We start from the raw sequence: 13,851 nt of genomic DNA on the forward strand, positions 1-13,851 counted from the left end.
GAAGATGGTGATTGCTGCAGAGAAGAGGCACCAGACCAGAGAGCAGTGACATCAATCGGACCAGACCGCCCACTAGGAGAGTATAATAAAAGTGATTTTTATGTTATAAAGAGCGGCCTGGGCTCTTATATACAATATTCTGGAATGCTATATATAGGAGCTCAGTGGTGGTGGCCGCAGCTTATAGGGACCAAATCTGGTGATTGGTACCCTTTAAACTAGAATTCTAGCGAAACTTTGTACCTTTATGCCCAAAAACAATCCCATTTGATATGTCTAATACGATAGAGTATATACTTGGCTGCTACAAATCGGAATGGTTTTATTTTTTCAACTGTATTGAAAAGAGAGTTGAGGCCTCTTGTATTAATACTTTCCGAGAGAAGGTAACCGGTATTTCTTCCATGAGACAGTTTTAATACAATATAACACCAATAATATATATGACATACCAATAAAAGCCATCTACCTCATACTTTTGCTGCATGACCTCCACATTATCAGGGTTTGGCTGAAAAGTCTGAAAAATCTTCTCCTTGTCATCCATCCAAGACTGGAACTCCCCGCAAGCGCTGTAGAACTGATACAGACGGACCATTTCTTCCAAAGCTTTCTTCCTTTTCTATAAAAACAAATACAGAGTCAAGATTTCTGCCACAATAAAAAAAGATAAGAAAAAGACTCCTGGCATTGAAGACAAAGATATGGCACCGATGCTATCAGTTATACTCACGGTTATTGCATAATCATAGTAAGCTCTGTGTCCATTTAATGGCCCCTTGGGAAATTATGGATTGTATAAACTTGGATTTTTGTTCTTAAAATCCCTTTCTTATTAAATACATTGGGGGAAACAGGAACGTGGGCATATGTCCTGCCACTTGGAGGCTTGACAGTATTTTCCCCACCTCTGCAAGGACAATCACAAGCTCAGTTTAGTTCCAAAAGCGGTAGGAGAGAAACCCAAAACCACAAAAATTCAGAACTAACATGACCTGAACCCGGAGAAGAACCCAATGCAAACAAGCAACTAGAACTGACCCGGAGATAGAAAGACCAGGAATAGGTGGGAGCTATGACCACCCAATGTATTCAACAATCAGGGGATTTCACAATAAGTGACAAAACGAAATGTTCTCATTAATACCTTTGCGGGACACAGGATCTTAGGATGTTCCGGAGCAGTCCCAATGGATGGGAGATGCGGACCACCGAGCAGGCAGCGGTCTGCAGTACTTAATGCTTCAAGCTATCAATGGCTCAAGCCAAAGAGTACATCTTGTAAGGCTAGGTTCGCACACTGCGTCTTTTTGACGCTGCGTTTTTGTGCGTTTTTGGCCGCTAAAAACGCACAAAAACGCACCTGCGTTGAAAAAACGCATGCGTTTTTTCCGCGATTTGGTGCGTTTTTGGCTGCGTTTTGCTGCGTTTTTGATCTCTGCGTTTTGCTGCGTTTTTCAAATGCATTGCATGGGCGGAAAACGCAGAAAAACGCAGGAAAGAACTGACATGTCCATTTTTTTTTTTTTTAACTCAAAAACGCAGGTAAAAAAAAACAGATGTGTGCGGACAGCAAAAAAAGAGAATTTTGTTTACTTACCGTAAATTCTTTTTCTTATAGTTCCGACATGGGAGACCCAAACCATGGGTGTATAGCTTCTGCCTCCGGAGGACACACAAAGTACTACACTCAAACGTGTAGCTCCTCCCTCCGGGCTATATACACCCCCTGGATGACAATCTAACCAGTTCAGTGCAAAAGCTGAAGGAGGACATCCACCCATAAGTAGAGATAGAGTAAAACTCGGAAAGACCGGAACTCTGTCTACTAACAACAGCCGGTGAAACACACGGAACAAAAAACTGCCAACAGGCAACAGGGAGGGTGCTGGGTCTCCCTTGTCGGAACTATAAGAAAAAGAATTTACGGTAAGTAAACAAAATTCTCTTTTTCTTTATCGTTCCTTATGGGAGACCCAAACCATGGGACGTTCCAAAGCAGTCCATGGGTGGGAAATAAACCAAACTGAGAAGTAGGCAAAACCTAACTTCACAAATGGGCGACAGCCGCCTGAAGAATGCGTCTGCCCAAGCTCGCATCTGCCGAAGCATGAGCATGCACTTGGTAGTGCTTCGAAAAAGTGTGCAGACTGGACCACGTGGCAGCCTGACAAACCTGCTGAGCCGTAGCCTGGTGCCTGAAAGCCCAGGAGGCACCGACAGCTCTGGTCGAGTGCGCCTTAATCCCTGGCGGGGGAGGCACCTGAGAACACTGGTAGGCATCGGTGATAGCCGACCTGATCCAACGAGCTAGGGTCGGTTTAGAAGCAGCGAGACCCTTGCGCTGACCAGTGGTTAGCACAAAAAGTGAGGTGCACCGCCTAAAAACGGCGGTGCGTGACACATAGATTCGGAGCGCCCGCACCAAATCTAAGGAGTGCAACGCCTTCTCAAAGCGATGCACAGGGGCCGGACAAAGAGAAGGCAATGAAATGTCCTGGTTAAGGTGGAAAGGAGACACCACCTTAGGGAGAAAGTCCGGAGTCGGACGAAGAACCACCTTGTCTTGGTGAAACACCAAAAAGGGGGATTCCGAAGAGAGCGCAGCCAAATCAGAAACTCTCCTGAGAGAAGTTATGGCTACTAGAAAAACAACTTTCTGTGAAAGTCTAAACAAGGGAACCTCCCTGAGAGGCTCAAAGGGGGGTTTCTGTAAGGCCGTGAGGACCAGATTAAGGTCCCAGGGATCCAAGGGCCGCCGGTAAGGAGGAATGATGTGAGATGCGCCCTGCATGAAGGTGCGCACCTGGGCCAGTCGGGCGATACGCCGCTGGAACAATACCGACAGAGCCGACACCTGTCCCTTGAGGGAATTGAGGGACAGTCCTAGCTGTAGACCGGACTGTAGAAAAGACAGGATGGTCGGCAAGGAGAACGGCCAAGGAGCATGGTCGGAAGAGCGACACCAGGACAGGAAAATCCTCCAAGTCCTGTGGTAAATCTTGGCCGAGGAAGACTTCCGAGCCTGAGTCATGGTGGAGATGACCTCAGAGGGAATGCCTGAAGCCGTCAGGATCCAGGACTCAAGAGCCACGCCGTCAATCTGAGAGCCGCAGAATTCTGGCGGAAGAACGGACCTTGAGAGAGAAGGTCTGGGCGGTCCGGGAGATGCCACGGCACCTCTACGGACAGACGGAGCAGGTCTGGGTACCAAGCTCGCCTGGGCCAGTCCGGAGCAATGAGTATGACTCGACGGCCCTCCATTCTGATCTTGCGCAGAACCCTGGGCAAGAGCGCTAGAGGGGGAAACACATAGGCCAGACGGAACTGAGACCAATCTTGAACCAGTGCGTCTGCTGCGAAGGCTTGAGGATCGTGGGAGCGAGCCACGTAAACCGGAACCTTGTTGTTGTGCCGGGATGCCATTAGATCCACTTCCGGAGTGCCCCACTTGCGGCAGATTGATCTGAACACTGACGGATGCAGGGCCCACTCGCCGCTGTCCACGGTTTGACGGCTGAGATAATCGGCCTCCCAGTTTTCCACGCCTGGGATGTGGACTGCGGATATGGTGGACTTGGAGTCCTCCGTCCACTGGAGGATTCGTTGAACCTCCAACATCGCCAGACGGCTGTGAGTCCCGCCCTGGTGATTGATGTAGGCAACCGCTGTCGCGTTGTCCGACTGAACTCGAATGTGTCTGCCCGCCAACAGGTGGTGAAAGGCTAGGAGAGCTAGAAACACAGCTCTGATCTCCAGCACATTGATCGAGAGGGCTGATTCGGACGGAGTCCAAGTGCCCTGTGCTCGGTGATGGAGAAATACTGCTCCCCAACCGGAGAGGCTGGCATCCGTGGTGAGGATCACCCAGGACGGAGTCAGAAAGGAGCGTCCCTGTGACAGAGAGAGGGGCCGAAGCCACCACTGAAGGGAGCTCCTGGTCTGTGACGACAGAGCCACCAGCCTGTGCAAGGAAGAGATCCGCTTGTCCCAACAGCGGAGAATGTCCAGCTGCAGGGGACGCAGATGGAACTGGGCAAAGGGAACCGCTTCCATTGACGCCACCATCTGACCCAGCACCTGCATGAGGTGTCTGATGGAATGACGGCAGTGCCTCAGCAGAGAGCGCACCGCCAGACGAAGGGACTGCTGTTTGACTAAGGGCAACTTGACAAGTGCCGGCAGAGTCTCGAATTGCATCCCTAGGTACAAAAGCACCTGGGTCGGGGTCAGAGTGGACTTGGGCAGGTTGACAAGCCACCCGAACTGAACTAACGTGGCGAGAGTGAGAGAGACACTCCGCTGGCAGTCTGCACTGGATGAGGCCTTGACTAGAAGGTCGTCCAGGTAAGGAATCACTGCCAACCCCTGGAGGTGCAGGACCGCAACCACTGCTGCCATGACCTTGGTGAATACTCGAGGGGCCGTGGCTAAGCCGAAGGGGAGAGCCACGAATTGGAAATGTTCCTCTCCGATTGCAAAGCGTAGCCAACGCTGGTGTGAAACCGCAATAGGCACATGCAGATAGGCATCTCTGATGTCGATGCATGCCAGAAAATCTCCTTGGGTCATTGAGGCAATGACCGATCTCAGAGATTCCATGCGAAAGTGCCGCACCTGAACATGCTTGTTGAGAAGCTTGAGCTTGAGATCCAGGATGGGCCGGAAGGAACCGTCCTTTTTGGGGACTAGAAAGAGGTTTTAGTAGAAACCGCTGAACCGTTCCCGGGCGGGAACCGGAACAATTACACCGTTGGCCTGCAGGGATGCCACGGCCTGAGAGAAGGCGGCAGCTTTGGAGCAGGGGGGGGTGGACAGAAAAAATCTGCTTGGCGGGCTGGAAGAAAATTCTATCCTGTAGCCGTGGGAGATGATATCCCGCACCCACTGATCGGAGACGTGTTGAAACCACACGTCGCCAAAGTGGGAGAGCCTGCCACCGACCAAGGACGTTGCTGGCGCAGCCAGATAGTCAAGAGGAGGCTGCCTTAGTGGCAGCGGCTCCTCCGGTCTTTTGAGGACGCGGCTTTGCACGCCAGTTGGATTTACGATCCTTGGCTGCGGTAGTGGACGAGGTCGAGGGCTTAGAGGATGACCAGTTAGAGGAACGAAAGGAACGAAACCTCGATTGGTTCCTGCCCTGGACAGGTTTCTTGGCTTTAGTTTGTGGCAAGGAAGTACTCTTCCCGCCAGTAGCTTCCTTAATTATGTCATCCAGCTGTTCCCCAAACAGCCGGGACTCAGCAAACGGGAGACTCGCAAGGTACTTCTTAGAGGAAGCGTCTGCTTTCCACTCTCGAAGCCACAAGATCCTGTGGATCGCGAGGGAGTTAGCGGAGGCCACCGCCGTGCGGTGAGAAGCCTCCAGGATGGCAGACATGGCGTAGGATGCAAAAGCCGAAGCTTGAGAAGTTAAGGCATCCGTCTCAGGAATAGAGTCCCTGGTGAGGGAATGTATCTCCGCCAGAGAGGCAGAGACTGCCTTAAGAGCCCACACTGCCGCAAAAGACGGGGAGAACGAGGCTCCTGTCGACTCATATACAGACTTGGCCAGAAGGTCAACCTGGCGGTCAGTGGGATCCTTAAGAGAAGTGCCATCAGCCACAGCTACGACTGTGCGGGCTGAGATTCTGGACACCGGAGGGTCTACCTTTGGGGACTGGGCCCAGTCCTTAACCACCTCTGGTGGAAAGGGAAAACGGTCATCTGAACTACGCTTCGGAAAACGTTTGTCAGGACAGGCCCTGGGCTTGGTAACAGTGGTGTGAAAGCTGGAGTGGTTAAAAAACATACTCCTAGCTCTCTTAGGTGAGGTAAACTGGTGTATCTCTACCAGAGAGGGTTGTTCCTCTGACTCTGGTGGGTTGAGGTTCAGTACGGAGTTAATGGACGCAATCAAGTCACTAACATCCGCATCACCCTCAGACAAGTCAATGGGGTACATAGAGGTAGCGTCTGAGCCCACAGTAAACGAATCCTCCTCGCCCTGCACCTCGGCACGTGAATCAGAGCCGTGGGAAGAGGAAGGAGAAGGGTCCCTGCGTCTCCGTTTAGGGGGACGGGGTCCTAGGACATGCTCTGAGAGCTCTGCAGAGCTCGGAGCAGCAGAGGCACCCTGAGAAGGGGGCTGATGCATGGTCAGCAGTGTCCGGGACAGCTGCCCCATGGAGTCGGCAAAAGACTGGGAAATAGCTTGTGAAAAGGAAGCAACCCAAGCCGGGGGTTCAGCCACCGGGGCCGGAGCAGCCGGAGGGACCCCTGAGGAGGCTCCAGGCTGAGACACAACCATATTAGCACAGGCATCACAATGTGGGTATGTGCTTGGCTCTGGCAGAATGAGCTTACAAGCAGTGCATATAGCGTACATGTTTGCAGCCTTGCTTCGGGTGACAGACATGCTGCTGAGGTGGAAGCTCTGCCAGTAGTAATACACTCCTATAGAATGCCCTGAGAGTGTAATAAAAGCCCACAACCAGAGGTTGTGGCTTACCAGCCCGCTCTCTCTGTGTGCCCTCCGGATTCCACAGCTCAAAGCCCCAGTGAAGCGTCAGCCTTCCTAAACAGCAGCAGCTGCAGCATCCAGCGCCGTCCAGTGTAAGAACGCTGAGAAAATGGCGCTGGAAGGAGGAGGGGGGCGGGTATTAGCCCCAGAGCGGGAAAACGGAGGGCCAGGGAGAGATACAGAGGAGGAAACATCTCCCCAGAGAGCAGTGTCCTCCCCTCTGCTGGCCGAGCGGTGGGCGGCGCCACGCTATGCATCCTGTATGCATGACATGCAGAGAAGCCGAAACCGAAACTAGGCCCAAACTGAAGCCGGGGCCTAGATTTTAAAATGCGGCCGACGAGCAGGCACCTTCGGCGCGGTTCTCAGGGGAAACCCCCAGAACCGGCCGGAATTTACAGTAACGATAAAACACATACTGTCCCCCTAATAAAAGTACCCGGGATCCCTGAGAAACGTCTCAATACTTAGCTTTGAGACGCAGGGCCAGTCCCTGAGGGGGGGTGAACGCTCCTTCCAGCAGAAACCAGACAGGGCTGTGGATGGAGGCCGGTCTCCTGCAAGCAGAGAGGACCGTGACGGCTCCCACTTCAACCCAGAGCCTCTCAGAGGATGTGAAGGAGCGCGGCATGTGAAGGCTCCAGCCTTATAAAGTCAACCTTAACAGCACCGTCGACAGAGTGGGGTGAGAAGGGACATGCCGGGAGTCCAGACTGGACCCGCTTTTCTTCCAAATCTTTAAAATTAAAATAAAAATGAAAAAAATATCAGAGAATGCAAGTGTGTGTGACCTCCTGAAACACAAAGCATTGAACTGGTTAGATTGTCATCCAGGGGGTGTATATAGCCCGGAGGGAGGAGCTACACGTTTGAGTGTAGTACTTTGTGTGTCCTCCGGAGGCAGAAGCTATACACCCATGGTTTGGGTCTCCCATAAGGAACGATAAAGAAATGAAAACTCATAGACTTTGCTGGGGAACCAAAGTCCTGCAGTTTTGGGGCCAAAAACGCACCCGAAAAACGCGCAAAAACGCCGCGAAAAACGCACTGTGCGCACATAGCCTAAATGTTTACAAAGGAGTTGACAGAGGTCCCACTGACAGTCTTGCAGAACTAAGAAATGGAAGGGTAATGCCAGACTGCTCAAGAGGCCCTGATTGCACACATGGAATGAGCGGTAACCCAAAAGACAAATTGTGAGAGGGCATTGATTTTTTTTATCCAGCAGGTCACCGAGGGAAGACATATTATAAAGGGGAAAGATAGTGGCTATAAAAAGATGAACTACTTTGGAGTGCACAACCAGAGATGTGCATAACTTGGCAACCAATTCCTCGGCAAAGGGGTCATGTACCCCAAACATCCTAGAGGAAGCCATGATCCTGTCGAGGTGTTTTCATTCTTTGGCAAGAAGGGCTCCATAGTCTTATTGATTGGCAAAGGGGATTTGTTGTTGGCAGTGCCGAAGGGAGGAAACAACCTCCTGGGAATGAGCTGGACTTATTCTCAACTCGGAGGGTGTTCCTCATTGCCTGGATAAGGTCCTGCATGCCAGACGCCAGTATAGTATCCTGTTTGATCTCAAGATACTTATCTGTCCAGGGATCAGGACTGGGCAGTTAAAGAAGTGGTCACATCTGCTGTGGCTCTGTCCTGGGAGTGTTCTAAGTAAATCAAAGAGGAATCTTTGGGAAGAGATCCTTTCAGATTGGGGAGAGAGTCTGTGGAGAGGTGGGTAGTACCCTAAAGCTTTATGTCAGAGATTTCCAAAGAACTTGATTTGGCAAGAAAATATTGACCGGTGAGTTGGGCTGGCTAGCGCTCCAGGAAATTAACCATATTTTGGGGGAGACTGCCAGGTTACCTATGACCTGATTCAAAGATCTGCACCATTCAGGGGACTCTGTTCCTTAGAGGTATCCGAAGGGTCTTGAATAGGTGGGGTATTAAGGCACTGGGCATAGCGAAAACCCAGCTAACTGCATGGTAAACTTTTGTAGCAACGTAAACAAAGAAAAATCAGTGATCAGAGTGTTAAGTAAGGGTATGTGTGCACGTTGCATTCTGACAAATATTCTGCAGCGTTTTGTCACTGCATGTGTGTGTCGCCCTGGACAAGCCAGGGGACACAGATAACAACAACACACACACACCCCCACCCCCAGCAGTTTCACAGCAGACATCCCTCCCCAGTGAAACTTGATTCCTTTCCTCAGGCTCAGACTGACACACCAGGTGGGCGGAGTGAGGAGATGGGACGCCCACCCAGGGGTTAGCTGGCTTGAGGCAGGAAACAAGCCTAGTCTAGTCCTAGGAGAGGAAGAGTGAAGGTCTGCAGAGAGGCAGACGGAGCCAGGGGCCTAGGTTGGAGCCTAGGGCCTCGTAGAGAGAGTCCGGCAGACGCTAAGTGCCGTCTGCAGGAATCCGGGGAGACAGCTGGTGGAACCGAAGGTAGCCAGGGCTGGGCAGTGGCCCACCGGTACGGAACCGGGGAGCCAGCTGGAAGCCGGAGTGCAGGAGAAGGGTGCACGGAAGTGGACGAAAAGACTTACACCCACCATCAGACTGGGTCAGGGGAGAGCAACAACCGCAGCCGTCTGGGGGTACCCGTCCATCCAGCCGAGTGTTTTACTAAAAACTGTGTCAACGTCTCAGGCTGAGTGAGTACCACAGTGCCGCAAGGCACAGCGCTGCCCCCGCGTCCCTGCGCCCACCAGGCCCTGCATCTAACCCCGTCACCGGGCCCCGGGATCACCAACCCCTACCCACGGAGGGGCAACACAACAACTAGCTGCTCCCCCACCATCACTCCCGGGATCCCCACACCGAGCAGCGGTGGTGAAATCATCACAACCGTGGGTGGCGTCACGGACATTATCCCAACACCCCAAATTCCCCACTTTCACTCACGGGCGAGGAGTGCCGCTCGAGAAACCCCCGGGATCCGGCCCACAGCTCGAGCCACCACTGAGCAGCGGCAGCCGCCGGACCCGAGCAGAAGGGGTGAGCGCGGTGTGCTGACACCCTCCTCCCCGCCCGCGACATGTGCGTTTCAAAACGCATCCAAAACGCTGCGTTTTGGATGCATTGTGAATGCAGAATGGATGCGCTCTGGATGCTTCCTCTAAGATAGACAGAGTGGGAAAAGCTTCCAAAACGCACAAAAGAAGTGACATGTTGCTTTTTAGAACGCATCGATTTTGTCAAAAATTTGGCATCCAAAATGCTGCGTTTTAAAACACAACGTGAGCATGGAATTTGCTTATTTGCAATAGACTTTGCTGGGGAAGTAGAACGCATGTGTTTACGCTGCAGTTTAAAATGCTGCGTAAATGCATGAAAAAACGCAACATGCGCACATAGCCTAAGGGTGTCTTCCCATAACGTTGGATAAAAAAAAAGGCTTAGGATGGTGCCTACAGTTACTCAAGAGAGGATAAGGAGACATAAAATCATGGAATAGTGTCCCCAAATGATGTTGGTTGGAGAAAGGTGACTGGAGTTGCAGAATAGAAGTTTCTGAAGTGCATGACTACCAAAAGAATTGCAAAGTAGGCAAAGGAGTTTGCAGGAGAAGAAAGGCCAAAGCTGGAACCCAGAAGGAAGATCTGAGAAAATAAGGTCTCTCCCACAGCAAACAGTATAAAGAGTGAAGGCACAGTCTTAAATTTGTTAGCCTTCCACCAGCAACAAATTTAGATTTTAAATTTAGATTTAAAATACAACTTCATATTCACAGGTGGTGAGGAGTCGCAGCTATAAGACTCCTCACCACTGACAGCCAGAGTGGTTTGTCACATCTCCACAAAAAGAAAAGTTTGCCCCTTAGACCCAACTATAGCTTCTCATACAGGAATATCAGCTCTCATACTTTGCACTGACGAGGGACAATCATCCCGAAACACTGTGTCTGCAATTGAGGTTCTGATCCTAGGTCATATGACAAGACTCGTTAAAGGGTCACTTTTGACTTTTAGGATTGCTACTTCCAGTAGGTGGCGCTAGAGTAAAGGCGGCGTTACATGCTACGATTTATCTGACGATATGTCGTCGGGGTCACAGATTCCGTGACGCACATCCAGCATCGTTCGCGGAATTGTTGCGTGTGACACCTACAAGCGACTCCGAACGATCGCAAATAGGTTGAAAATTGTTGATCGTTGACACGTCGTTCACTTTCAAAATATTGTTCATCGTTTGGAATGCAGCAGACATATTGCTACGTTTGACACCCTGCAAACTATGAACAACATCCACACGACCGCCTTGGTCAAACAATATATCACTGAACGATTTTGCGTCGCTTGTGAGATCGTTATGTGTGACCGCTAATAAATGATCTATGAGCGATCTCAGCAAATCGTAACTACGATCTGGGCGTGTCACATCGCTACAGAGAACGTCAGATAAATCGTAGCGTGTAAAGCGGCCTTTAGTCTCCTTCCTCCCTGGAGAGACTATTTAAATATTCACAGGTGTACATTTAGGCCCAACTTAAGCCTAACACCTCGTAGCATGCAGGGTTGTCAACCGACCAGAAATTCCAGACTTGCCACAAAAATCGAACTCTTTTTTTTTTTTTTTTTTGCCCTGTCTGTAAAAAATATTTGAGGTTGCTGCGATTTTTAAGAAAAATAAACTTATACAGATTAATTTGACTAAAGGCCGCTTTACACGCTGCGACATCGCTAGCATTTGCTGGCGATGTCGAGCGCGATAGCACCTGCCCCCGTCGTACGGCGGATATGTGGTGATCGCTGCCGTAGCGAACATTATCACTACGACAACGTCACACGCACATGCCTGCTCTGCGACGTCGCTGTGACCGGTGACCCGCCTCCTTTCTAAGGGGGCGGTTCGTTCAGCGTCACAGCAGCGTCACTGAACCACCGCCTAAGAGAAAAGGAGGGGCGGAGATGAGTGGGAAGTAACATCCCGCCCACCTCCTTCCTTCCTCATTGCTGGCGGCCGCAGGTAAGGTGAGGTTCCTCGTTCCTGCGGTGTCACACACAGCGATGTCTGTTGCCGCAGGAACGACGAACAACATCGTACATGCAGCAGCAATGATAATTGAGAATAGGGGGGGCATGTCACAGATTAGCGATTTTGAACGTTTTTGCGACGACTCAAAATCGCTCATAGGTATCACACGCAACAACATCGCTAACGCGGACGGATTTGCGTCACAAATTCCGTGACCCCCAACGACATCGCTTTAGCGATGTTGTAGCGTGTAAAGCGGCCTTAACTCATCATTTTCCATGTCAAAATGAATGCTGCTGATGTCTTCATATTATAATTATGGGCTGTAGACATTGATTACTTCTAATCATAATGATTACTTTGGCTTTCCAATGTGTGTCTAAAAATTATTTTCTATCGTTGATTTTGGCAACCCTGGTAGCATGTCTTCATTTAGTGGAAAACTCAACCAGAGGAAATCACCAAAATTGCCGACATTTCTAAGACTGCAAGCATATGTGTATAAATGTATCACCTTGGCCAGTTGTTGGAGGTTCTCATAGGAAGCTTCTATATCTTCTTGCACACCTCTGATTTTGTCTGGTGACATCTGAGGGTCTTGTTTGGACTCTTCTGTCTCAGGGGTCATCGATGCCATGTAGCTTCTTTTCTGTGGTCTGCTCCTTTCTTGTGTTATGATATTTGCTGCCTTTTTCTCCTGCTGGAATAGAAATGAAAAAGGATCAACTTATAAAAATGATATTAGAATATTCAGTATCTATTTGTATAAACTAATATAAGTGGACAGAGCAGCGATAACTGAAAGAGGGATATAATAAACACACGCTTTGACATGAAACTTTGGAGGTTTACCTAAAAATAGTGCTAACTTAAGCTGGGTTTACACACTGAAACTTTCTAGCGATCCCACCAGCGATCCCAACCTGACCGGGATCGCTACAAAGTCTCTGGTGAGCTGTCAAACAGGCAGACATGACCAACGACGCAGCAGCGATCCGGACCTGCAGAGCGACCTAGCTGGTTGTTGGGGACGTGTCAAAGCAGCTATTTGAAAGGGAAGTCGCTGTAAAGTCCCCTTTACACACTGAAACTTTCTAGCGATGCATGCTGCACAGCGGGAAACAAAGGACCTAAGAATGGTCCTGAACGATTTGTAGCGATCACAACTTCACAGCGGGGCCAGGTCGCTGATAGGTTTCACACACTGCAATGTCGCTGGGGAGGTCGCTGTAACGTCACAAAACCGGTGACGTTACAGCAATGTCGTTTGCGATGTTGCAGTGTGTAAAGCCACCTTTACAGCTCCTCCGAGGTTGCAATAATATAAATCCCATCAGGTAATGTGAGGTCAAGTATTCGGAGTAAAGGCCCCGTTACACGCAACGATGTATCTAACGATATATCGTCGGGGTCACAGATTACGTGACGCACATCCGGCATCGTTAGCGATGTGATTGCGTGTGACACGCATGAACGACCGTTAACGATGGAAAATACTCACCAAATCGTCCATCTTTGACACGTCGTTCATTTTCAAAAAATCGTTCATTCTTGAGGACGCAGGTTGTTCGTCGTTCCCAAGGCAACACACATCGCTATGTGTGACACCTCGGGAACGACGAACTACAGCTTACCTGCGGCCGCCGGCAATGAGGAAGGAAGGAGGTGGGCGGGATGTTACAGCGGCTCATCTCCGCCCCCCCACTTCTATTGGGCGGCCGCTTAGTGACGCCGCTCTGACGCCGCACGAACCGCCCCCTTAGAAAGGAGGCGGTTCGCCGACCACAGCAACGTCGCTAGGCAGGTAAGTCCGTGTGACGGCTCCAAACGATATTCTGCGCCACGGGCAGCGATTTGCCCGTGACGCACAAATGACGGGGGACGGGTACACTCGCTAGCGATATCGCTGTGTGTGACAGGGCCTTAAGACAAATTGATCCAAATAATTGCAGGAAAATTGTCAAATTTTGCAACTGTATTCAACATTATTAATAGAGGTTCTCTGGGCAGAGGATGATGATTACCTAGTTTAGTAATCAAAATCAGATCGGTAGGGGGTTGATACTCAACACCCCCATCAATCAGCTGCTATATAGCAGATATAATCACTGAACAATTCTGCACTGTGAAGCTCAGTACAACGTGTAGTTGCAGCTGCAGAGTACAGCAGAGTAGCTGCTAATCAGGGCAGCTCTGTTCCAGGTTTGCACCCTCTTGGAGCTGATGACAACTGATCCATGGGGGTTTAGGGTGTCGGGGCCCCAGTATTCTGGTATTGATTCCAAAGAGGACTAAGATGGCAGCCATGGAGGCCTTCAGCAGGCCTTAGCCTGCCCCTGAAAACCCTCTTGATTGTGATAGGAGCT

General features: G+C 50.4%; 1 protein-coding gene across 1 annotated transcript in view; it reads right to left on the minus strand.

Annotated features, from left to right (window-relative positions):
• SPTBN5 (spectrin beta, non-erythrocytic 5) overlaps positions 1-13,851 on the minus strand; it is a 365,978-nt gene that overhangs the window by 310,145 nt on the left and 41,982 nt on the right. The window contains exons 12-13 of the mRNA XM_075330185.1: positions 12,000-12,185; positions 470-622 (exon numbers count right to left, since the gene is read on the minus strand). Coding sequence (XP_075186300.1) covers positions 470-622; positions 12,000-12,185 — 339 coding nt within the window. The remainder of the gene's footprint in view (positions 1-469; positions 623-11,999; positions 12,186-13,851) is intronic.

This window comes from Anomaloglossus baeobatrachus, chromosome 12 (genome assembly GCF_048569485.1).
Source record: "Anomaloglossus baeobatrachus isolate aAnoBae1 chromosome 12, aAnoBae1.hap1, whole genome shotgun sequence".
Classification (NCBI taxonomy): Eukaryota; Metazoa; Chordata; class Amphibia; order Anura; family Aromobatidae; genus Anomaloglossus; species Anomaloglossus baeobatrachus.